Source organism: Budorcas taxicolor, chromosome 1, assembly GCF_023091745.1.
Source record: "Budorcas taxicolor isolate Tak-1 chromosome 1, Takin1.1, whole genome shotgun sequence".
Taxonomy (NCBI): domain Eukaryota; kingdom Metazoa; phylum Chordata; class Mammalia; order Artiodactyla; family Bovidae; genus Budorcas; species Budorcas taxicolor.
In genome coordinates, this window is record NC_068910.1 from 27,821,311 (window position 1) to 27,848,479 (window position 27,169).

Genomic DNA, 27,169 nt, shown 5'->3' on the forward strand with positions numbered 1-27,169 from the left:
TTAATAAGTTAATGATTACTCAAGGAAGCACATTTGCTTAACCACAAAACCAGGAAGGCTTGCTTAGCAACAAAATTCATAAGCAGAAGCATGAGACATGCCCCTAAACAATAAACCAATGGTAGCATGAGACCCACATCCTGCCCAGTGAGCTCAGTAAGTTCATGATTCCCAGGACATGCTTTCTGCACATGAGAAGGGATGCTTTCTGGAAAGGCGACATTTCAAAGTGTAATACCCTCACTGAACAGACAAACCTGAATTAAGTTTTCCATAGTGTCATGACAGTCCTGGCTAGACCATATAAGGACAAGAAAACTCTCCTGCCCAAACGGGTCAAAGAACTGATGATGGAAGTGTGACGTCCATTCTGGGGAGGGAGGTGGGAGGGGGTTCAGGATCGGGAACACGTGTACACCCAGGGCGGGTTCATGTTGATGTATGGCAAAACCAATATAATATTGTAAAGTAAAAAAAAAAATAATAATAAATAATAAAATAAAAATAAAAAATAAAAGAATGAGGAAGAAAGCCATCTTTCCCTCCTCCCCACTTTTCCCTTGATTATAAAACTGTAGCCCACTAAGCTCGTGAGGCATGGCACCCTCTCACCTGCCTGGCTTGTAAGCTTCCCAAGCATTCTATTCTAATAAATCACCTCTTATCTATCACTTTGTCTCTTTCTGTGCTGAGACATAAAGGATGGGAGATTTTCGGAGCCTGTTGAAATGCCACCAAATGGTTTGGAAAAGGGTCACGAGGACTCATCAGCAAACTAAGCCATCTATGACCTGTCATCTGATCTCCCCCACCTGCTAGCAATGCAGACCGACATGGCAGATGTCACGAATGGAGATTCAATACTGGACACCTGATGCGGGGATGTGGGGAGGGCACTGGTCTGATGACAACTTTACTGATGCTCCCCCAGAACTAGTCACACATAAGCTCCATGTCCCAACTCTGCCAGATGGTGCAACTGATTTCACTTCTGCCTGCTGCTGTTCCCTCTCCTCGCTGGCCCAAGGGGAAGCTCACCTCTCTGGACACCTGACATCATGATAGAGCAGCTTCCCACGTGACCAGCGAGTCACTTCCCTGCAGGGGAAAGAGTTCTATGAGGAGTCTGTGAGACGCCTGTGCTCCCTGCCACTCTTACCCACTTAGCCAACTTGTGAAGGGCAGGGAGGCATCTCAGCTGAAACCCACTAGCCACAAATGATGAACTGTAGTTCCTCACAGTCTCATTACACCTCCAAATTTGAAAAATCCTTAGCAGAAGATCATTTAGACACAGGTTTCCCAGCTAAAATGAATAAGACTATTTTGAAAAGTGAAAGTCGCTCAGTCATATCCAAGTCTTTGCAACCCCGTGGACCATACAGTCCATGGTATTCTCCAGGCCAGAATACTGGAGTGGGTAGCCTTTCCCTTCTCCGGGGGATCTGCCCAATCGAGGGATCAAACCCAGGTCTCCCACATGGCAGGAGGATTCTTTACTAGCTGAGCCACCATATCCTACTAGTAAGAATAAAGTTCACAATGTATTTCCAATCAGACAGTGGTTGCACTGCTGATAAGTCTTTGATTATGAAAATGTAGACCTGACATAGCATTAATAGGAAGTCAGAGCCCTTTTAAGTCAATTTCTATTTTTTTCATTAGATGCCATCAATGCATGCTTGAAAAGTGAGCTGCACACAGTTGTGGGACATCTATTCAACCTAGTCAGTTACTGGTACTAGGATGAACATAAAGACCCATAAGAATCCAACCCACCTCTAGTGAACAGAGCTACACACTGTGAACAGCAAAGATCATCTAACTTCTGTGTTTAACAGCTGCAGAAACTGAGGCCAAGAGATTAAACTTGTCACGGTCTATACGCCTGGTTACTGCCCAAGTCTGGAAGAAGAGCTGGTCTCCTGGCTTCCAGGATGGCAGTCCTCTTACTGTTAACAGCTTCACAAATGCGCTCTGTTTAAAATATCCTTATCTGTAGAGCTGTACTGTTTACCTTATTGGACATCGTTATTTTAACTCACTAATTCAGACTAACTAGTGTGGGACTATCAGTCTGGCTTACTAAAATGCCTAAGTCTTTTGAAAATAAATCTATGATTTTATTATTTTCAAGTACTCTCGGCAACTTCACCTAGGTAACAGGAGGAGAATTTACAATGAGCAGTATTTTCTTACCTACTCAAAATGCACTCAAGTACATCATCTACGGAAATTAACTCAAAATGAATCACAGACCTAAACATCAAGACTAAAATTAAACCATTTCATAGAAAGCAAGCTTTGTGACCTTGAGTTAGAAGCAAAAGATATCAAAAGCATGGTAGCTAAAAGAACAAACTGGTAAATGGAATCTCATCAAAACAAAAAACTGCTTTTCAAAAGGCACTGTTAAGGGAATGAACAGACGGGGAGGAAATATTTGCAATTCACTTATCTGATGAAGGAATTGTATTGAGAATATGTAAAGAGCTCTCAAAATTCAATATTAAGAAAATAACCCAACTTTCTAAAACATGGGCAAATGATTTGAATAGACACTTCACAGATATAGAGAAAAGCAAACAAAAAGATGCACAACGTCACCGGTCATAAGGAAAATGCAAATTAAAACCATCATGTGATATCACTACTCACCTAGTAAATGGGCTAAAATTAAAAATACAGACCATGCCAAGTGCTGACAAGAATGTGAAGGAACTAAGACTCTCTTACTCTGCTGGGGGCAGTGTGAGCTGGTACAACCACACCGGAGAACAGTTTGACAGTTTCTTGAAAAGTCAATCATACATCTACCATATGAACCAGCCATTCTGTTCCCTAGGAACTTCCTTAGGAGAAATGCAAGCATATGCTCATGTAAGCACTTGTAAGAAATGTTCCTAACACCGGACACCCTCAAATGTCCACCAACACATGAATGGATAAATAGCGTGTGACACAGGATGGGCTACTATTCAGCAATAAAATGAGCTTCTTCGAGAACAAATGTATGGACGCTAACGGGGGAAACAGGGATGCGATGAATTGCGAGATTAGGATTGACGTAAATATACTACTATGTATAAAACAGATAACTAATGAGAACCTACTGTATAGCTCAGGGACCTCTACTCAGCTCTACAGTGGGCTTCCCTGGTGGCTCAGTGGTAAAGAATCCACCTGCCAATGCAGGAGACACAGCTTCGATCCCCAGTCCTACGTGCCATGAAGTAACTAAGCCCATGTGCCATAACTATTGAGCCTCTGCTCTAGAGCCCAGGAGCCACAACTGCTGAAGGCCGTGTGCCCTACAGCCCTTGCTCCCTAACAAGAGAAGCCACCACAGTGAGAAGCCCTGCACTGCAACTAGAGAAAAGACCCCACTCGCTGCAACTAGACAAAAGCCCACGCAGCAAGACCCAGCACAGACAAAGTAAATAAATAAAACTATGTTTTTAATGCTCTGTAGTGACCTAAATGGAAAGGAAATCCAAAATAGAGGGGGTGTGTGTATATATATATATATATATATAGGTGATTCACTTTGCTGTACAGCAGGAAGAAACACAGTATTGTAAAGCAACTATACTCTAATAAAAATGAAGAAAAGAAATGAGCTACTGATGCATATGACACCCCAGATAAACCATACAGCGACTATGAAAAAGAAATCAAGCAAAAAAAGAACAGATCCTGTATGGTTTTACTTAAACATGATTTCAGAAAATAGAAACTCATCTATAATGGCAAAAAAGATCAGTGGTTGCCTGGCAATGGTACAGGTAGGGACAAGAGAGATTGATTACAAAGGGGCACAAGAAAATTTTCAGGGGTAATGGGTATATTCATTATTTTGATCATCGAGATTGTTTTCATGGGTGTGTGTGTGTGTATGTGTGTGTATAATTATACCTATGCATTATGTATGCTAAAAGTTACCAAATTGCACACTTACACAAAGTTTACTGCATTCAATTACATCTCAATAAAGCTGTTTAAAAAAATTTAAAAATACATTTAAGTTCCCAATGTAATACCCAACTCTGCACTATTTAATTTAAACCTCATGAAAAAACTTTGAGATAGAGGGTGCAGTCCCATTGCCAGAGAGACTGAATAACTGTTTTTCAATAACTCACACAGCTAGGGCTTCACAGAGCCAAAGCACAAGCATTTTGATTTCCTGTTAAATAAATGCTTTCAAAGCACTTGATATTTTTTAAAGGTAACTTCAACAGCTCCCACTGTTTACACTATTTATTTGCTTAGCAAATCTCCTTTCATAGACAGAGAGCATGGGTAAATGTCAACCCCATCATTTCAGGATCATCACAAATTCTAAAATTAATAGGGTTCAATTTAAGGTTTCAGTGACTTAGAGAAACAATCCAGGTTCTGACGTGTCACACAGCCAAGAGTCACCAAGTCAGGCTCATTGGAAACAAACCCAAAATCAGCACAACATACAGTAGAAGAGAGAGGCTCCCACCTGGAGAAATCAAACACCATAATTTTTCTTCTGGAGAATAAACACACACACAGACCTGGCAACTAAAACTCTGAGCTAGCCATTGTGTGGATGTTTCAAATTTCTAGATGTTCACTAACTAGAAAAATATTCAGTGTTACTTGCCACTATCTTGCTTTATATACAGTCAGTATTTCCTATTTCAGTAGCTCAAACACACAGAATCTCTCCAAATAGAAGTCACTGATCTCCACTGGTTGGCACTTTGGAAATCGGCTAGATGACTATAAGACATCTGGGGAAGGTCAGGTAGAGAAAACAGCAATAAGTTCATGCCTACATCTCAAATCCAACCAGGCCTTTCAATGGTTCTCTTGAAAGAAATGACTTCCTGGACCACCATGCCTTGCAAATGCTTTCCCAACAGCAAAGCTTAGAACTATGTTTGGCTTGAGGGCAGAAGACACACACCTTTAACTTTGTGCCAAGTTGAAACTGTTCACGTTCCCCTGCCATACACTTGCCTGGATTGCTGGTATTTACTTCTAGCCTTTTAACGAGTAGTTATGTAAGAGTCAGTAACAAACTATAGAAAGAAGGCCCACTGGTAGAGTCATTCTTCCATTTTATTTCATGCCCGTATTACTTTTCCCTGAAACAAAGTTATCTACTCTTTCCCTTTCTGAATCCCTCACTACCTGTTCCACAACACATTGTGAGTATGCTCAGTCGTGTTCCACTATTTGTGACCTCATGGAGTATATCTCTGTGGGATTTTCCAGGCCAGAATACTGGGGTGGGGTGCCATTTCCTCCTCCAGGGGATCTTCCTGACTCAGGGATTGAACCCATGTCTCCTGCATTGCAGGCAGATTCTTAAGCACTGAGCCACCCGGTCAGACCCTCCCAGCCCAGTTTAAAATGACTGTAGTTTTTATCTGATTTCAGACATTCCCCAAGACATACGCACTGACAGCCCACGGCAGAAGGAGTGGGAAAGTTTTTAACTATTGTACACCCTCTCTTCTCGGAGTGAATTGAAGTTTTAATAGGTTTCTGAACATCCTTTCAACAATATGACTATCATCCTTTCAACAATATGACCAGCATTCAAATTACACCTAGAAAAACATAAAACTTCATTTTTCTTCCCATGCCATCTCTACCGTCCCGATTCTTCTTACCAAATGATTTTTTTTTTCCTTATACAAAAGATTCTGGTTTCCTTGGATAAAGCCAACACACAGATGAGATCTCGGGCTTTTTAAACCCCAAAGTGTAGGCTTTGTTTAGGTAAGTTCAAAGGTATGACTTGAAGAAAGAAAAAGCAGCTTTCTTCTCAATGGTAAAGAGAATCTTTTGCCTAACTACCCAGAGAACTCTTCAAAGGCCTTGGGTTGCCTCTTCTGCCTCAAAGGCACAAAAATGCATCAGAAAAAAAAGCCTGCTCTGTCACCTTCAGGGGCTCACAAGCTTATTTAAGGACCTGAAATTCTTTACTCCCCTCTCTGTGAAACACCCCTTCCTCCCCACAAAAAACAATGTGAAGCATGCTCATTTGTCAGATATTTTGCCAAGCTGACCTTGTCTGTGGCACTGGGACTTGAACTTGCAGCTGAGATGAGAAGTCAAATGTTAACACCTCATATAATTGGTTCCTTTTTCTTATGAACAGAGATTAAGATGAGCCCATCAAATGGCACTGGACAAAAACAATGAAGGGTCCAAGGGAAGTCAGTGGAATCCCTCACTCTACGAGCTCTTAGCATCCAGAAACAGTCATGCCAGTACAAAATGACCAAATATCCTCACAGTCCTTCCAAAAAAGTGAAGATGGACGTCATCGCTACAGGGAGCAAACAGACCTCTCTTCAAGCCTGATCGTGTATAGTGAGCCGAAAATGGAGACTCATCACCACTGCGATCAAACTGTAGCATGACAAGAGCTTAAGTCAAACTTCTGATTTTTTTTCTTCTGAATGAGTGGTTCTGATACTCACCAGGAAACTATTCAATAATATAGTTGCCTGGGCTCCACCGTGCGAGATTCAGATATAGCTGTGGTGGAGCTGCTCTGTTTTTTCATGTAAAAGCTCCCCAGAGAAATCAAGTAAGCATCATCACATGGAAACCCTCTTTACTACCAAAACGTGGGCTTTGGGGCCATTCCAGAGCCTTTTTCTGGTTTATAAAATAGAGGATATTCCTGTGGAGTTGCCTACATAAAAATATACCCATACAGTTAAAGAAGTAACCATTCACTGGGGGCAGGGCAGGAAGATGAAAAAGTTACAGAAGAAACCATATTAAATCTATATTGTTGGACTTCACTCCAGTGGATAAATACCTGTTAATGGTCAAATAACTTCCAGGGACTAACTTTAAGACTTAATGGTTGAAGCCATCACACACACATACACAGATACACACACACACAGAGATACACACATACTATCCTGCCATTCTTCTTTTCCTAAAAAAAAAAAAACACTCTTGCAAGGAATGATCGTATAAGCAGTTCATCAGGAAATGCAGCCATCTTTTCCACACTTTATGCAGGCTACACACCCCACTTACCTGGTACTTAACCTAAATTTAGAAGCAGTCATTCAAGAAAAAAATAAAGAACTAAAACTAAAAACTTAAAAAGAAATTCAGTGAACAAAAGGGAGATACAACACTGTGCCCTAGGATTGACCCATGAAAATACAAATAACTCATAATTCTAATCTTTCAGAAAGTAATGCTAAGACTCAATTCATTCCCCTGCACTAAGCAGACACACTGGCCTCTGGCTGCGTGTAGCTACTGAGTGCTGAGAATGTGGCTTGGGCCACAGGTTGAAATAATCATATTTCAATGTATTAGATTAAATAAAATATATTACTGCTTCATGTGTTTCTTTTTACTTTTTAAATGTGGTTATATAGAACATTTAAAATTACATACGTGGCTCTATTTCTACTAGACAACATCTGCATCAGGCTAGAATACTGTTTCTTCCTGTTTAGCTCTTCTAAGCCCTGCCTGCCCCCTCGTGTCAGAACTCTGGCAATGCAGACTAATTATTTTTCAAAACTATCTGTATTATCTTTGAAAGAAATGTCTTACAGTAAATGAGGGCTAAAGTAGTCATTCCAATCAAAATCATTAGCAGGGTTCCTATAAAATTTCAGCTGTTCTAGGGGACAGAAACATGAGCCCAAATTTAGGTGCAGTTACTTTTCAAACAATTTAACCAAAGCTGAAAACAACACAAGGCACCCAAGTCCAACATTCATATTCTGCGATCATCCTGTATCACAGAGAAAACAGAACATCTAAACTTCCATAAATGTAAACATCACAGAACCTCTATAAAATGGAATGCCCTCATAAGGAGAAGGCAGTTTTCAATAAACATGACCAACATTTATTGAACATTCACAGCACAAACACAATTCTTAGCACTTTCCAGACAGGAACTGACTCCTCTTTATAACTCCTTAAGGACGACTTTTACTGTTTATTATCTCCACTTTCCAGAAGAGACTGAGTCCCAAAGAGATTCTGTAACCAGCTCAAATATGAAAGGAGAGCAGTAGCTAACCTGAACCCTGCTACTTGCTGTGCAGTAAGAAGAAACCCCTTGCCTCTGGCTGAGGATCTCTCATCTTCCACCAGCATCCAGGAAACCAACAGGCTGCCCTGTGATCTAGCAAGGAAGGTTAAGCCTCAGACTTGTGACAATTCTTGACACAGCTCCCCATCAGTGAGGTGCCTCCCTCTAGAGAAGACCTGGCTGAAGACTAGAAGGTAAAAGGACTCTCAGCGCGCCCTGGGGTTGCCCTGTCCCCAACGTGGTGAAAGAAATTCCTTTCCTCTTTTCCTAAGGTTGAGTGAAACACTAGTCTTCATAAAGACATTCTCTTCATTACAGTCAGCTCTTTAGAACAATGAAAAACAAGCATTTTCTCTTGTACACGATAAAGCTTCAAACGTTATGTCACTGACTATATCCCCCACCCATACGGAGCCCTCAATTATTCCTTGAAGGCTTCCACACTCCTGCTCATTCTAAATGCCTCTAAACAGGAAGACAGCTACCATTTACTGAGTGTTTACTATGTACTAATCCTTTCACTTACTTTTTTATTGAGTACATCATTCTATTTTTACAGATAATGAAGCAAGTTCAGAGAGGTTAAGTGACTTGGACAAGGTCACACAGCTGGGAAGTGGCAGAACCAGGATTATGCTTTACTGTAGATCAGCTTGTGCTCTGCTGCCTCAATTCTCAGTTGTGCTCCCGTTTCTCGGGGCCTTAACACCTGGGCACAATGTATTAAACAGGAGACTTTACACCAAAACAGAGTATATTGAACAGCAGCTAGGCACCATGGCATCTGCAGGAATTAAATGTGACCAAAGTCATTCATATTTAAAGCTGTCTGGAGAAATGGGACTATTAAAATGAACCTGTAAACCAGCAGCACCCAAGTTTCCAACTCTCTCAGCTACATGGGAAAAGTAGCTATGATTCTGTCTTCAAAGGGGAAATTTAAAGTGTCTAAATATTCATTCTTAGGCTCGTTCGTGAAGGACAGGGAAGCCTGGCATGCTGCAGTCCATGGAGTCGCAAAGAGACAGACACGACTGAGCGACTGAACAGCAACAAAATATACCCAGGGATAAACCTCCAGGATGCAGGATGTTTTGTGTCCCAAACTCATCACGTGAACCTCGAATGAAACTCACAAACATCCCCTAAGCGGTTAATTTCAAATGACTCTGAAGTCTGTGAAACTGTCAGCATCTTTCCACAGCATTGCACGTGCTGCCCTCTTGTGGGGAAATGACGTCACGTACAGCGGCGGGGAAAGGCTGGGGCACAGGGAACAGAAGGACAAACTGCTCCTTGAAGAAACAAGAGAGTTAACTCTGGCTTCCTTTTAAAAGAATGTAACCTACCAATTGGCCCCAGGCACGTTTTCTGTGGTTCGGGATACAGAGGCCCACACGGTCTCCTCCGTTGTTAAGTTGTGTCTACCTCTTCACCGACCCCAAGGCCTCCTACTCAATCACTGTGTCAGGTAGAAGTTTAAAAAACAACAAAGGTGGCCGTTTTTTTTTCTAATTCCTTGAAAATACTGCCTCTGTACTCTAGCGGAAGATGATCCTTAGGGAGCCTTAAAGAAAGATTCCCACTCCCTGTTTCGCGAAAATTGGGTGCATTTTTGTTTTCTAACACTTGAACTAAAGTGAACTTCGGCCCACACCTAACACCCAATCTGATCAGCCCAAATCAGGGATGGGGTCCTACCTTCTTCCCCTCTGGCTCTGTCTTAGAGGGATGAGTGGAGATGGGATTGGAAAATATCTCCTTGTTTATACACAACCTTCAGCAAGTTGTTCTAATCTGAGCCATTAAAAGCATCCAATAAACTTCCAACTAGGGTTTCCTAGGGCCACCGTTTCTTTAATTGGCCAGCACAGACCACAAAGCTCTTGGGATGGTGTCAGGAGTCCTTTTGGACACAGTACACTGTCTTTTGCAGTTAACTCTCTACAGCTTGCTCCCACTCTCAGGATGTTTCAGATACACCCAAAGACCTGACCAGAGTTTCTCAAGTCTGACCCTTGACTTTGTCATCAGGTGAGCACAACTCTGGGAAGAAAATCCACGTGGCCACTGCAAGGTCATTAGAGACATTTACAACACCTGCCTCCCATTGCCATTTCCCTCCCCATCTCTCTCTCTCTCTCATACACTAGAATACACGGCCTCGCTAGAACTGTGGGCAAAGAAAAAGCAGGAAGAAGCAAGGAAATGATAGTCCAGGTACTTTGTGTCTAGGGATAGATAGACTCCGTGCCCCCTACAGAGGAAGCTCAGACTCAACCACTGGACCACCAGGAAACCCCTACACTACTGAAATCTTAATGTGGTTGTCAGAGGATGCAGGACACTCACCAAAAACCATCATCTCCTCTCGGACCTGGGTCCCAGCTAGGGTATGTTTCCCAGCAGCCCCTGCAGCAAGGTGTGGCCATGGGCACTCAGCTGTAGCCAATGGCAAGAGAGGACAGGTCAAGGGATACTGCCAGCTTCTAACCCAGTTCATCATCACCTCCCAGGTGTACCCTCCGCACCCATTCCCCTTCTAGCTGGCTGAAGAGGGCTCCAGAACAACCTTCGAGGACACAGCCTGAGAAGAGTATAGCTTCCATGCCCTGTGATTCCAAAAAGGTCACAGTAGAGGACAGCCAGTTGACATGTTACCTACCCAGCACTCGTGAGCAAGAAATACAGCTTCTTTTGTTTAAGCCATTTGGTCTATGTGTAACAGGAATTAGCCCACTCTCACTAAATCACTTGCTCTGTGTGTGCTCAGAAGTTTAGTCGTGTCCAGCTCTTTGCAACCCCATGGAATGTATCCTGACAGGCTCCTCTGTCTGTGGGATTCTCCAGGTAAGAATCCTGGAGTGGGTTGCCATGCCTTCCTCCAAGGGATCTTCCTGACCCAGCGGTCAAACCTGCGTCTTCTGCATCTCCCGCACTGACAGGTGGATTCTTTTACCAACAACGCCACCTGGGAAGCCCCACTAATACATTTACGTGCACTTTAATTCAACAATTCCAGTACTAGAGATTCATCTGAAGTCAGGTCATATATTTGGGAAATAAAACAGACAACAAGGTAAATGTCCACCAAAACTGGGAGTGATCAAATAAATGAGAGCACATCTGTACAACAGAGAGTGATATAAATCTGTATGCACTCAAACGGAGACTCTTTAAACTCTACTGTTAAATGGGGAAAAAAAATCAAGGTACACAACAGTATAGAGTGAGATATCTGTGCATACACACGTACTAGTATACACATTCCTTTTTCTGGAAGGATGGGTGTGTACATACATAAAAACTGTAAAATAATATAGAAAATATAGATGACTATATAAAACACTATCTAGAAAGATACATGAAATTGTCAACTTGAGTGGCCCAGGGGACACCTAGATATCTGCCAAAACATGACCCCTGAATATGTCTGTGAAGGTGTTCCTGGAAGAAATTAGCATTTGAACTGGGGGGCTGAGTGAAGCTGATGGCCCATTGTGGGTGGGCCTCATCCAAGCGCTTGAGGACTTGAAAAGAAGAAAAAAGCAGAAGGTGGAATGTGTTCCTTCCCTGACTGCTGGGCTGGGACACTGACTGTCTCCTGCCCTCTGTGCTCCTGGACCACAGGCCTTCGGAAGGCTGGAATGTACACTTTGCATATGTAGGGTTTCCCTGGTGATTCGGTGGTAAAAGAATCTGGCTGCCAAACAGGAGATGTGGGTTTGATCTCTTAGTGGGGAAGATCCCCTGGAGAATGAAATGGCAACCCACTCCAGAATTCCTGCCTGGGAAATCCCATGGGCAGAGAAGCCTGGCAGGCTACAGTCAATAGACACAGCTGAGCAAATAAACAACAACAATATGTGTGTATATATATATATCTTATTGGTTCTGTTTCTCCGGAGAACCCTAATAACCAACAAAAAGTTCACAGGATATATTTTCAACCTGCCTGTTACTGTCTGGAATTTTTAGGACTAGCAGAAAATTACATAACTGATTCCATGGTGACAAATAGGCAAAATCAGCCTATTAATAAATATTCATTTAGCACCCATTATCTTCCAGGCATCAAGGACACAGCTTAAGAAACCCATGAGGGAATAAGACTTCACAGTAGGATTCAGGAGCCTTCAACTGTAGTTAAACAAAGGGTATGGGCAGATCACAGGGACTTTGCCAGTGTGCTTCCCGACCACCACAATTAAAAGAATATCGCGATAACTCAAGACACGTGAGTTTTTTGGTTCTGCATATAAAAGTTATGTTACTGTAGTCTAGTAAGCGTGCAAAAGCATTATGTCTAAAATAGAATTCACGTCCCTTAATTTTAAAATACTTCATTGCTACAAACGCTAACCATTACTGCTGCTCCTGCTGCTAAGTCGCTTCAGTCGTGTCCGACTCTGTGCAACCCCATAGACGGCAGCCCACCAGGCTCCCCCATCCCTGGGATTCTCCAGGCAAGAACACTGGAGTGGGTTGCTATTTCCTTCTCCAATGCATGAAAGTGAAAAGTGAAAGGGAAGTCGCTCAGTCGTGTCCGACTAGTAGCTACCCCAGGACTGCAGCCTACCAGGCTCCTCTGTCCACGGGATTTTCCAGGCAAGAGTACTGGAGTGGGGTGCCATTGCCTTCTCCGAACCATTATCTGAGCCTTGATCAAGTCATAATCTTTTTGCAGTGGTCACATCAAAGATCATGGGTCAGACAGCATAACAAATAAATAATGGAAAAGCTTGAAATAGTGTAAGGATTACCAAACTATGACACAGACCCACAAAGAGAGCAAACGCAGTTGGGAATAAATGGAGCCAATAGACCTACTGGATGAAGGGTTGCCACAAACATTTGATTTGTTAAAAAATAAAAAAAAAAGCAGTAAAGTACAAGCAAGAAGCCAAGAGCAAAATAAACAAAGCACATCTGTACTTCTGCAAAGATGATTCTTCATATACAGCCTGCGGCCCCAGAGAGAGAACAGAGCTCCCCGTGGGCAGGAGCCATCCTGACTACTTTGATGGTTACTGAGATGAGGGGTGAGACGTATATATGGAATCTAGAAAGATGGTACTGATGAACCTAAGCACGGCAGCCAAGGCAATACAGACATGGAGACGTGTGGACACAGTGGGGGAAGGAGGTGGATGACTTGAGAGTATAGCATGGAAAGATACACATTACCATACGTAAAATAGATAGCCAGTGGTCATTTGTTGTATGACACAAGAAGCTCAACTCGATGCTTTGTGACAACCTAGAGGGGTGGGATGGAGTGGAAGGTGGGAGGGAGGTTCAAGAAAGAAGGGACGTACGTATACCTATGGCTGATTCGTGTTGATGTATGGTAGAAACCAATACAACATTGCAAAGCAATTATCCTCCAGTTAAAAATAAATTAATTAACTTTAAAAGATGAGGGATGACAGGTACTTAAATTCCAAAAACAAAATCAGGAAGAATACCCCAAAAGTCAAAGAGAAACCAAAAACTAAGAATCCAAATAAAATCACTGAAAGAAATCCATGATGAAAATTTCATTTCTTGAGCAAAACTTTCGAAGGCTTTGCTCAGACTTCTTACCTTCCCTGTTACAGTTGAGTCTTGGCTTATAGGGAAAATACTGCATCTCTTGTGTTCACGATTCTAATCAACTTAGATTTAATTCAGATTTTTTTTTTTTTTTGCTCACGTATAACACACTTTATTACCAAACTACACCTTCACTTTCACACAGATACCCTATGGTCTCACCTTTTCCAAATTTAAAAGGTTATGGTATGGAATGAGGATTGCCAACAAAGATGAAGAATTGAAGGGTCAGTCATGGCCCCTGTTTCCCTCAGGTTTAATCACTGTTGATCACAATCTCAAATCCAGTTTTGAGAAGTCTGGAATGTGCTGCTGCTAACCCGCCCCACTGAAATGTTCTGCTTCTGAACTCCACTGACTCTCTACCTGCAACCCAAGAAAAGAGATGTGTATTAAACAGGTAAGACTGATGACTTCAAATACCCTATTCCTGAGAGTAAGCTCACCCAAAGATACACAGCACAATAACCAACTAGCCCTGGGCACTTTCACAGCAGTCAAATGGTATCGATTTTACACTGATTTATTAAAATTGCCATCATTATTTTCCTTGTCTTCTTGAAACTGTTGCTTAAGGAAAATTGAATTGTGAGAGAGTTTAAAAACTTCAGCCTAAAGTTAAGTCTTAGTCCTAAATTATCAGAATAACTAACAGGAAACCTTGACCTGCTGTATATCTGAGAATAAGGCTATGCGACCGGCACACTTTCTTAGACACAGACTTTACAATTCCGACACATACACGGCTTAGGGTTCAAGCTTCACTCTATCACCAAAAACTCAGAGCATGCCTGGCACTGCCACACCTCCAAATACTGAAGCATAGACAGTAAATTAATTGTTTAGCAACAAGTTTGCTGACAAATATCAATTATTCAGGAAAACACAATTCACTGGGGAGTTTTCAAATCTGTATCACTTTAAATGTAGATGTTAAAGGGAAAGGTGAAGACAAATACACAATACACACCGAGACACTTAACTAATTATTTTGATCTGTCTTTAGAAATAAGCAAAGGACAGACATGGGTCTCACTACAAAGTATCAGAATGCTTCTCTAAGACTTCACACGCGTTCTATTTTAGGTCCTGTGCAAAAGTTACCACCACATTTTTTTTTCCTTTCTTTCTTCTTTTTAAATCATTCACCATCTTTTCCTAAAAGAACCATATTATGTGCAAACTGCCTTCAGTGTTCATTCAAGTTTATCAATAAAGATGTTCTGCCTTCAAAGGAAGCTGGAATATATAAGCACAAAATGCTGCTGGGTTTCCAGGATTCTCGAGAAAAATCACTTCCAAAGAATGGAAGTGTACTCAGGAAAGGAAAACCTGGAGAAATCTTAAAAAGATATCTGGAAGCATGAAACCATCAAACTGCTTTACCCTGCTGTATTTCATGCTTCCTCTGATTATTTACACACCATCCAAGGCTCCTGTCAATTACCTGTGCCTAAAATGTGGGCTTTGACGTTTCAAAGGGTTTTATTAATTGATCTCAGTGGTGCATGACGAGTTTAAAGGGCTTACCTGTGTGTCCCCGGAGGTGCTGGCTGGAGGCGGACATGAGCTTACAGCACACCATCAACACGTAGGCCAGAAAGAGCCAGTTAGACAGCAAGACGGATCTGGCACAGGCTCTCATCCTGGAGGGAAAGCAGGATGCAGGTCAGCGATGGGTGAGTGGTGAGAGACTCTGAGCAAACACCGTCCTTAGACGGCGTGGAGAGCAGAGGAAGATGTTGGGCAATGCACCTCTACCCTACCTCACCAAAGAGACTAGAGGCCAAGTGAACCTTACATGCACTGTGCGTTCACTTAGTTTTCAATACGCACCTTTTATAATTAAAAGTTTTTCAAGTTAACTGCATGCCTCAGTGAGAAGTCTATTTATGAACCCCTAGAGGGTAGCCTGAGTGGTTCTGATAGAACATGGGGGCTATATACTATTTTATAGCACAAAATTTAAAAAGCAACATACTTTAAGCAGGATTCAAATAAAAGATATGTGGTTTCTGCATGTGAAAGAAACCACAGAAATTCACACACCAGGCCTGAGAACTTTCCCCTGGTTTCTCTGATGGCATATTAATGCCTTTTGGCCTAGAATACTGGCTGAATATTGTATTAATCCAATCTCAGAGTTTGATGAGACAATGGGCAACTACAGATAAATATATGAACAACTTCATATAGATATCAATAGATAAATGGATAAAGATAAAATATTATTCAGCAATGAGAATGAAGGAAATCTTGCCATAAACAAAATTTTAGATGGACCTTGAAGGCATTACTGCTAAGTGAAATAAGTCAGATCAAGACAAATACTGCATAATCTCACTTTTATGTAGAATCTAAAAAAGACAAATTCTGAGAAACAGATTTAGTAGCACAGTGGTCACCAAGGGTTGAGGGTGAGGGAAATGGGGAGGTATTAGTCAATGGTCAGATCTCCCAGTGACATAATTAACAAGTTTGGGGATCTAATGTTCAGCATGGTTATTACAGCTAATCTAGTAACACTGTCCCATATACTTGAACGTTCTAAGAGGGTAGATCTTAAATGCTCTCATCACAAGAAAGAAAACAGTACTTATGCAACAGTAAGAAGGTGGTAGCTGATACTATGGTGGGAATCATTTTGCAGTTGATAAACATACTGGATCAATACAATGCACACCTCAAACATACACGGTGTTATGAATCAATTACATCTCAATAAAAACTGGGAAAATATATTTCACTTCATATGAACGGACAGTATCCAAACAGTTGCTCAAAGACAATTCAGTTTACAAATGCGGCTGTGTGGTCTATTCTGAAACACTTCCCTTTCCAAAAAAAAATAAATAAAAAGAAAATAGCTAATATGCGTTCTACTTCCTTCCCTAACTTTCTGCCTTTTTTGATCTCAGATAGCACTAGATTAACTTTAGTTTGCTCTTTTTTTAATTAACTTTTTCAAGTGGAAGTCCAAGCTCTGGGCATTTGGAACTCCAGTAACACTGGGTTCTGCCTGGCTTCAAGGATAATAGATCCACCACAGAGGATCAAAGGAACTCCCTTTTCATATACAAGATGTACGTATAAACACTCATGGGCAAATGATAAAGACATGGCCCGTGGATTCCTGTTTGAGTAACAATACAGGCAAAGCTTCTGAGGAAATCCTGAAGAAAGGGCCTAACAAGCCTATGACTGCCAACCCCACAGGGTCTCAACAAGAACCCTGACTCCATGCTCAAGAGGAAGCACAGCCTTGGGGACCCGGTGGCCACACCACACTCCTAGGAGCAGGCACTGGCCTCTCACAAAGTAGTCACATAGATCTTGTTGAAAGATCTTGTATTGCCACTGATTTGAGACTCAGTATGACTCTGAAACAGCCGCAGTAACACAAGATTCTAAGATTATCTTTGAAGACCGTGGTGGTAAAAGGGACTTGAGTCAAGTCCCTTTTTGATGTCAAGCTTTGAAGCTTGACATCATTTTGCCCTTGGCCTTGGAAATTCCAAGCGCTTGAAACTGACAGGAATACTATCCTCTGCTTTGAAAGACCTGCATGCACCTTAATTTTGCAAAGCATGTCCTCCATCTCCCCCACCTCAGCCTCCATGTACGGTGGGTAGAAACCCTGGGATCAGCTCAAAAGGTGGCAAAGAATATGCGCGAGTCTATGTGAGCTTGAGGTGCTAGTATGTAATTACATTTTCACTTCAGGAAATTGATTATTAATTTATTACTCAACAGGGAAAGCATGGAGGTTCCGAATTCTATATATGCTGAGTTTTTGAATGAGGTGCTCTGTCCCACCTCCCCTATTTTAAAATTCCAGTTGTCAACTCCAATATCCATTATTGATCTAATTGTTACAAAGGCTTATCCCTCTTACCCAAGGGTCAAATTTCAAATATCTCCCAATAAAAGTGTAGGCTGGCTGGGCCCAAGGCGCTGGAGAGCAATAGGGAAGCTAGAGTCCTTTCTAGGGGCAGCTGCTCCAAGGGAACAACAGCTATGATTCCCTAGAGAAATGCCTGTGGCTAGGTGGGCAGCTATTTCATAATGATTCTTCATGTCATTCAATAATCCAGAGCCCCAGTAAAAAGATATCTCACCTACTACACTTACTGTGGTGACTCAGACAGTAAAGAATCTGCCTGCAATGCAGGAGACCCAGATTTGACCCCTGGGTTGGGAAGATCCACTTGAGAAGGGCATGGCAACCTATTCCAGCATTTTCTTGCCTGGAGAATTCCACAGAGGAGCCTGGTGGGCTACAGTCCATGGGGTCACAAAGAATAGGACACAAATGAGTGACTAACACTTTCACTTTTCACCTTCATACCTACTGTGATGCTTCAATTTCTCCTACATTGAGCATTTTTGTCCAAATGTAAAACAGAATTAGTTCATCTTAAACATATCACCTTTGGCCCTGTTGAATAGCCAAAGTACTGCTTTATCAACTGAAATAATTTCAAAGATCAGAGTTAATTTTTTAAAAATTCTCCATATGTCTAAAAATTCAACATAAAATAAAGCTTTTATAAAGGGTCATCAATTCTAAGATAGTCTATCTGCCTAAATTCTTTATGCTTCATAAAGATACCATCTCTAGGTATGTGCTAAAATCATTTTACCTTGGAGACTTTATAAAATTTGGTTCCAGTCAAACACAGTTATTCCAGGATGGATTTCAGAGTGACTCCAAGTTCCCATTGGTAGCAAGGACCAACCATTTCGACAGTTCCAAAAAATTATCTTAACTTCATAGACCTATTTAAAATACAAAAAAGACAGAAACCCATTAGCATTTTAATGTTGACATGATACAGGTTTTCAGAAGCAAAATTTTTTTATTTTACAATAACTGTGTTTTCAGGCAAGTGGTAGACAGTCAAACACATACACATTTATAAAGGGTCCTAATAGATGGGGATGGAGGGAGGGTGGGAAATACAGAATTCTGCACTTATTAATTAGCCACACAGTAGTTAACAGAATACAATCTTAAAGCAGAAGTTCCCTCTGCAGCAAAGGCATGACCAAGTTGACAGACGGTACCAAACCATGCATGATGCAAAACTGCACTGTCTCATCCACCATGGGATGAAAATGAAATTGGAGATACTCCAATCCCAAGAGTTCCACAACCTGCCCAAGTTCACAGAGCAGTGGAAAAGCCGGCATGCAGACCTAAGTTTCAATGTTCTGTGACATAAACTTAATGATGATAAACAATTTGCAAGACACACCACTATAGAACAGATAACCAAGAAGAACCTAGCGTATAGCATGGGGACGTAGACCCAATGTTATATAATAATCTATAAGGGGGGAACACATGTGCACCCATGGCTGATTCATGTTGATGTATGGCAAAAACAACCACAATATTAGTAATTATCCTTCAATTAAAATAAATAAATTGCTTTTTAATGAATGGACTTTATATATACAGGCTTCTCTAGTAGCTCAGATGATAAAGAATGCACCTATAATGTAGGAGACCCGGGTTTGATCCCCAGGTGGAGAAGATCCCCTGGAGAAAGGAATGGCTTCCTACTCCAGTATTCTTGCCTGGATAATTCCACAGATAGAGAAGCCAAGTAGGCTACAGTCCATGGGGTCACAAACAGTCAGACACAACTGAGCAACTTTCATTCATTCACTAATACAGATATAAAACAATTTACAAGGATGCTTTTTGAAAAATGCTGATGGGACACAGAAGGCAAAAATTTTTCCAACATAAAACACACAAAAATACACTTTTTAACACCATAACTGAGAATCAACATGCTCCTTTAAAGCACACACCTAAAAAGACTTTTCTACTTAATGAAAACATTTTTCAAGAAGGATTCAGATAACTCCAAACCAAAAGACATTTCAAAAAAAAAAAAAGGAACATGAAACTACCCATTTTTAACGCCACTAAGTACATCCCTCCAAGGGATGGAGATCAAAGAGAAATAATGATGGGCAACAATAAATATTTAAGCTGCAAATGTGACATACACATGATTCTTGCAGGCTTCCCAGGTGGTTCAGTGACAAAACATCTGCCAATGCAGGAGACACGTGTTCAATCCCAGGTCAAGGATGATTCCCATGTGCCATGGAGCAACTAAGCCCGTGTGCCACAACTATTGAGCCTGTGCTCTGGAGTCCAAGCACTAGTGAACTCTGCGCTTCCTAGAGCCTGTGCTCCTCAGCAAGAGAAGCCACTGCAATGAGAAGCCTGTGCATCACCACTAACGTGTAGTAGCCCCTACTAGCTGCAACTAGAGAAAAGCCCGCGAAGCAATGAAGACCTGCTGCTGCTGCTAATTCGCTTCAGTCGTGTCCGACTCTGTGCGACCCCAGAGACGGCAGCCCACCAGGCTCTGCCGTCCCTGGGATTCTCCAGGCAAGAACACTGGAGTGGGTTGCCATTTCCTTCTCCAATGCATGAAAGTGAAAAGTGAAAGTGAAGTTGCTCAGTCGTGTCTGACTCTTAGCGACCCCATGGACAGCAGCCCACCAAGCTCCTCCATCCATGGGATTTTCCAGGCAAGAGTACTGGAGTAGGGTGCCATTACCTTCTCTGAAGACCTAGCATAGCCAAAGATAAATAAAATTATTTTTACAAAAGATCCTTGCTCCATAGTCTAATCATTATCGAATCCTGTTGAACCCACTGCAAATGCACCACAAAATACAGCTGATAGTTTTCTCCTCTTTGGGTGCCCTGGAGGTAATTACAGATGTTTGTCTAGAGGCCTCTTTAGGTGACAGGCTTGAGATCCATCCATTTGGGGCCACAGGAGACACAGAGGAGTCCGCGAGCGATTAGCTCTACGAGAGAGAAGCAGCTTTGACTAACTGTATAAATGTAAGATACTTGGAAAAGAAATCACTGGAGAATGTTCGTCTCCCAGATCCTCCAACTTTATTAAGTATGTTTGTCCTGATATCCACCCAAGGGCACTACATGACCTTCTGTTATCGGAAAGAAATACACAGTATAATTTACCAGAACCCATCCTAATGAACTCCCCACATACTGGAAACCAAAATGACCTTTCCCAGCTAATATTTATCTTGTTTTCTTCACGTAAAGGGAACCACTGGGGATGCTCTTTTCAATTTGTTAAAAAAAAAAAAAAAAGGATCCATCAGTGAAAACAAATGTGATCCAATAGTTCACATGCTAGACAAAAAGCCAGGAGTTTAATTTTAGACTGAGCAGCAACTCATTCAGTCAGATTTTCCCCGAGTGTATCCTAGGCACTTGCTTAAAAGGATTAACTCTTTCCTGTCATTTCTGAACTTAGTACATTCAAGACCATCAGTGCTGTTGTGCACGTGAAAAGCATGTGTTTCCAGTCACTCTACTTCCCTCTAGGTTGTTTTCCAACAATGGCACAGTCTTTTCTATCATTCTGCTTTAAAAGTCCTTCCTTTTTCTAGTATATAGCAAATGGATAAACAACAAGATCCTACTCCTCTGTCCATGGGATTCTCCAGGCAAGAACACTGGAGTGTGTAGTCTATCCCTTCTCCAGGGGATCTTTCCAACCCAGGATTGAACCTGGGTCTCCTGAATTGCAGGCGGATTATTGACCATCTGAGCCACTAAGGAAGCCCTACTGTACAGCACAGAGAACTATATCCAATATTCTGTGATAAACCATAATGGAAAAGAATCTAAAAAAAGAATATATATTCTGTGTGTGTGTAAATATATACACACACATAACTGAATCACTTTGTTAGACAGCAGAAATTAACACAACATTGTAAATCAACAATACTTCAATAAGTATTATATTATGACTTATTAATACAATATTATATAATATAAATTATATAATATATATTATATAATAATATAAAATCTTATATAATACTAAAATAAAATAAAAATATTCAAACCAAAAAAAGGCATTCATTTTTAAAGAGTCTGGGTGTTTACAGTGATGAATGACATTGCCATATCTAGACTAAGAACAGTTTTAAATGTGCCTGGTCACTGTTGGAATGAGAAAAAACAAAAAAAAACCCAGCATTTGCGTGCTGGGTTACATTTTTCATCTTTCACCTTACACACTGGTCTTATGGGGAGACAGTCACTTTTCTACAAAAGAGCAGGATGCCTGTTCATGTTCCCTGGTACCAAGAAACTTTGAGCTTCCCAGGCAGAGGAGACCATTCTTCAGATGTTTAATTTATTTCTGTTGTACCCAAGAAAGAAGCCGGCCTACACTTGATTTCTTATCAAGGAAATAGTGAGGTTCCTCCTTTCTTTTCTCTTGATCTACTTGCCTTCACTATTAGCAGAGTGAATTCCTTGAAAGGATTATTTTGGGGAATACAGTTATTGACTTGTTATAGATAAGCACCCTCAGAATATCTCTGATGTCAGTTTTGCTATACCCACCTCACACCACAGATGTCAATTTATGCAGCATGACGTTCTTATCTTTTCATTCTAAAACTCTGCAATGATGAAATACCACATTCCTTTTAAAACCACAATTCACAATGACCTTAAAACCTGGACCTAATCACGAGGGAAAATGCCAAACGTTTGACTAACTTAAACATGAGAGACTTTCCGCAAAGTAATTGTTCCTTAAAAACTGTCAAGGTTATGAAAGACCAAAATAATCTGAGGAATTGTTCCAAATAAAGCAATGATACATGGCAACCAAACGAAATGGTGATCCTATGTTGCATCTTAGATCTGAAAAAATATACACGCATAGTCACTCTCAAATGAACCGCGTGTACAATCACACACACACACACACATATATACACACACATTTATCTATAAAGGACATTACTGGGACAAATAACAATTTCTGAATATAGCCTATAGATTACACTACGGTGTCATATCAATATTAAATTAGTTAAGAGAATGTCCCTGTTATTAAAATATACCCTGAAACATTTAAGAATAAAGGGGCAACTGTCTTGAACTTACTGTCAGATGATTCTGAGAGGAAAAAGGGAAGAGGAAAGGAAGGAAGGAAAAGCGAATGAATGAATGAACACAAAAACAAATGAACAAAATGTAAGCAACTGATGAATCTAGGAATTCTTTGTATGATTCCTCCAACTTTTCATTACATCAGAAATTATATCAAAACAAGACAACAGACGTTCACTAAAAAGAACAGTTTATCACACATACTAAAATGATGCAGAACTTATTACCATTCTTAAACCATAAGAGCAGTTGATAGTTGAAATGTTCCAGCTCTTCTGACTCTCTTAATACTCACTGAAGACCCCAGAGGAAGTTCATTTGCTTTTACTTAAAAAGCACTTTCATAGGAACACCTTCTGTAAACACATTTGGGTGTATTCTTTTGCTATTCCTTTAAAAATGTCATACTGGTTTACCATTTCTCAAGCTGTTAGTTCATACAATATTCTCATGTAATTAAAATATCTTCAAGGACATTTAATAGAATATAACATTCAATAACATTGAAAAACTGTTGCTATTCAATGTGTTCCTTTGGTCAAAAGTCTATCAGTTGTATAGGAAGTATAGGAGATTGATACTATGTGCTCCTAACTTCTCTTATTAATTAAAAATGTATTCGATGAGAAAAAAATAGCAATTTCATAGTGTCTACTATGGTTCAGTCATTGTGCAAGTACCTTAAAATAATAACTCACTTAAAAGTAGGATTTATTTCTATCCTGCTATGCAGATGAAGACAGTGAGACACAGATAGGTCAAGGGGTTTGCCCGAGATCGCTCAGCTAGCAAGTGGCTAGGTGATGATTCAAATGCAAGCAGTCTAGCACCAAGGAATCTACTGTTTCAATTCTTATCAAAATATTTTTAAAGAGTATTAGTCCTTTTCATGCTTTTTTAAATAGACTGAAAAAAACTCTTTCTTCGGGAATTCAAGGCAATCAATGGTCATCAAGCTAAAAGCAAAAATTTTGTCAGTGGACCCACATAGGTAGATGACTGGATGAGGACCAGATCCTGGCTTGGAGCCTCTGTTATTTTTTATTAACTCCTAAATAATTTTTGCCTCATCTCTGAAAAGCTGGTGAATAAAAGTGATTCTGACTTGCTGCAGGGTTCTGCCTTACTACAGGTTTATTCAAGGCTTAAGGTCACTTTCCAAATTAAGACCAAACATACAAGAATTCTGAAGACCTTGAGCCCTTAAGCTGCCATTTTTCAAACAGATGGAAAAACAACCACACTTTAGATCAGAACACCTCAAAGACACTTGGGTGAAAATACCACAGAGCCAGAACATGAGCCTAAACGACTTCTGTCGATTTCTATGAAGGAATTCAGCACTGACACAAAACAAAGTGGAATTCTGTCGGTGCATCCACGCAGACTCATTTCCTGCCAAGAAATCCAGAAGCAATTTTGTGACAGTACAGCAAGGTAGATTCTCACTTAAAAACCAAATAGACACTCTTGCACCATTGCCCTTTCCTGCCTGCCCACTCACCTAGGAAGTTTCCAAGCCCCGTCTTGCTTTACCAGCAGAGTAGGGATGCTTGAATAATGAGCTGTTTTCAGATTCACCATTAGTGCAGCTGACCTCCTGGAGTGGGATCTACTGGGATGACCTGGTAACTGTGGTTCTCAGCCCCTTGGGGAATCAGGGCACAAGTAGGACTAATTTTTCCAGCTAATGATGTAACAGGTGACAGCCTTAAACAAGTTTAAACATCACGTTAAATCATTTTTTCACACTAATTTCAAATCAGTCAAGGTAGAAGATGATAGAGGTGAGAAATTTCACCTCTATCCTCCAGAGGTGAAACTAGCAACCTGAGTTTTGGATGTATAAAACAGAGTTTTATGAGTGGAAAAGTGTTGAAAAGATGGTCCCGTTAAGCAAGAATTGTGTCTCATAACCAACGGAAATTTTGGAAGAGAAGTTGTCTCCATGAAATAATTCATCATTTCTTTAGACAGAGAGGAGGAAATATGTTTCCATTTCATCCTATGTTTATATAATACAACCACACTGATTTGTCTTCTAGAAATTCTCAAACCGCTTTTCCACAAAAGTATGCAAACCAAGTGCAACCTCTCTCTTGACAAATTTATGCAGTAACAAGACAATTAATTATTTAAAAGGCTTCTGATGAAAGTAAATGTACTTAATAGGTTATTGACACTTTTATGAATGTATTTCAAGCCCTGATACTCAGCTAAAGCCTTAGCTGAGCTCTCACTTATAACTATCACATGATGTGTGGAATTACTTTGTAATTTAGAGCATGCTTACTGTCACACGTTCAAGAGGACAGGTTTCTCTGCCAAAATGCAGTATACTCACGCCATTAAGTTGCTTTTCTATTGCTGCCTAAAAATATCAATGAGGAACTTACTCGTTCATCTTATAACACACTGTAAATATGTTTAGAACTTAAAAGGTTCTAAGTGAGCCATTAAAGACAATAGCTGTGTCTGGTACAGAATTGTATAAAATTTTACACGTGGCATTTTAATTTTATGTGTTGCCAATACCATCTGGTTTAAATTAGATTGTAGAGTTCTTCAAAAGAGCCCTTTTGGTCAGAGATGATTTAAACAAATTAAATAGACACACTGTGACCTCATAAGGTTCACACTCTATCACTGTAAGAAATGAGAAATTCCTTACAACCGTGCAGCATCTTTATTTCCATGCAGTGACATGGTCCTTTCTAAAGGAATTATGTATGCCCAGTGCTCTTTGTTAGTGAAGAAAAACTCTAGCCTCCAAGTGACTATGAATTGTCCAAAAGCAATCATCACTAAGTGACAATGGTTCATTGAGAGTCAGTCTATACTCAACACAGAAAACAAACCCGCGAGTGACATAAAATACAAAACGCACTCACCAAATTCAGGGACACTCAACACGATTCCACAGCTTGTTGTCCAAGTGAAACTGCCCAGGTCTGGGGCTGAACTAATGTGAGCGGTAATGGCAATTTAGCCATAAATCTCTCAAGGCCCAATTATCCTTATGTCTAAGGGTTTCTTTTAATTGGACGAGTTTTTAATTGGAAATTTTCCTCCCGTTTCTCATTTTTCAAAGCATCAAAACAGTGTCTAAGGATTTTATAGCATAATAACCAACATAATATTTTGAAGGCTACTTACAAGTTGCCAAGCACCTGAACTTTTATTTTAAAAGTTTTTGTGTGATATGATCTAACTTCTACGTTATATTATAAAAAATAAAGCAAGCTATATATAATGAAAGTGAAAGTTGCTCAGTCACATCCAACTCTTTGCGACCCCATGGACTACACAGTCCATGGAATTCTCCAGGCCAGAATACTGGAGTGGGTAGTTTTCCCTTCTGCAGGGGATCTTCCCAACCCAGGGTTCGAACCCATTACAGGCAGATTCTTTACCAGCTGAACTGCCAGGGAAGCCCTACTGCTGCTACTAAGTCGCTTCAGTCGTGTCCGACTCTGGGCGACCCCATAGATGGCAGCCCACCAGGCTCCCCCGTCCCTGGGCTTCTCCAGGGAAGAACCCTGGAGTGGGTTGCCATTTCCTTCTCCAATGCATGAAAGTGAAAAGTGAAATGAAGTCACTCAGTCGTGTCCGACTTTTTGCAGCCCCATGGAGTGCAGCCTACCAGGCTCCTCTGTCCATGGGATTTTCCAGGCAAGAGTACTGGAGTGGGGTGCCATTGCCTTCTCCGCAGGGAAGCCCTAAGCTGTATATAATAGAATGCAAAAATAGAATTCCATGACTATTCAATAGTTACATTGCTCAGGTAGGGGATGGCCATTTACAAACAGAATGTAACTTTCTTGAGGGGAGGGGATGATCTTACTTCACTTCTACGCTAACCTCTAACATAATGCTCTGCACACCATGGGTGTTAAATACAGTTTGTTAAATAAATGAATAAAGTCTCTAGTTTTACTCTGAAATGAATGGTCATTTCACTTCTATGCTTCCCTAACTCCTCACCTGTAAACTAATATAGTTGAATGACACAATTGTCAATGTATGTTCAACCACCAGCTATGACAATGACTCACAGAGCATTTTAGGGAAAACATGGTAAGATTCAGCTATTGATAGCATACAGCTCATGGATATATATACACAGTAAATTCAACTGTGACAGGATTGCACAGCAAGACAATGCCCATCACAGGCAATAATGACCATTTTGATCCATTAGTGAGATAAATGCTTCTTAAAAGCTTTATCAGAACCATTATTAAATTTCCAACCTTAAAAATTCATCTTTTGTTTGACAACAGTGCCCTCTTGTGGCAAAAAGGGAAGTCTTCTGAAAGTGCTAACATGTTACCCGATTTATAATGGATATTTTTATTATAAGTGCATGTTTTCATTTTTTTAATAAAGTCATTTAAAAACAGTATGCAAACCATCCTTAAAGAAGCATGATACTAAATAAGTTAAAGAGCTACTGCATCACAAAAAAAGTCAAATCAAAATATGGTAAAAAGCTTCTAAATGAAATGGCAATTATT

At 40.6% G+C, this 27,169-nt stretch overlaps 1 protein-coding gene across 1 annotated transcript in view; it reads right to left on the reverse strand.

Annotated features, from left to right (window-relative positions):
• The window catches only part of TAFA4 (TAFA chemokine like family member 4), a 120,830-nt gene extending 105,519 nt beyond the window's left edge, over positions 1-15,311 (reverse strand). Inside the window, exon 1 of the mRNA XM_052644332.1 lies at positions 15,197-15,311. Coding sequence (XP_052500292.1) covers positions 15,197-15,311 — 115 coding nt within the window. The remainder of the gene's footprint in view (positions 1-15,196) is intronic.
• Positions 15,312-27,169: the final 11,858 nt, after the last annotated feature.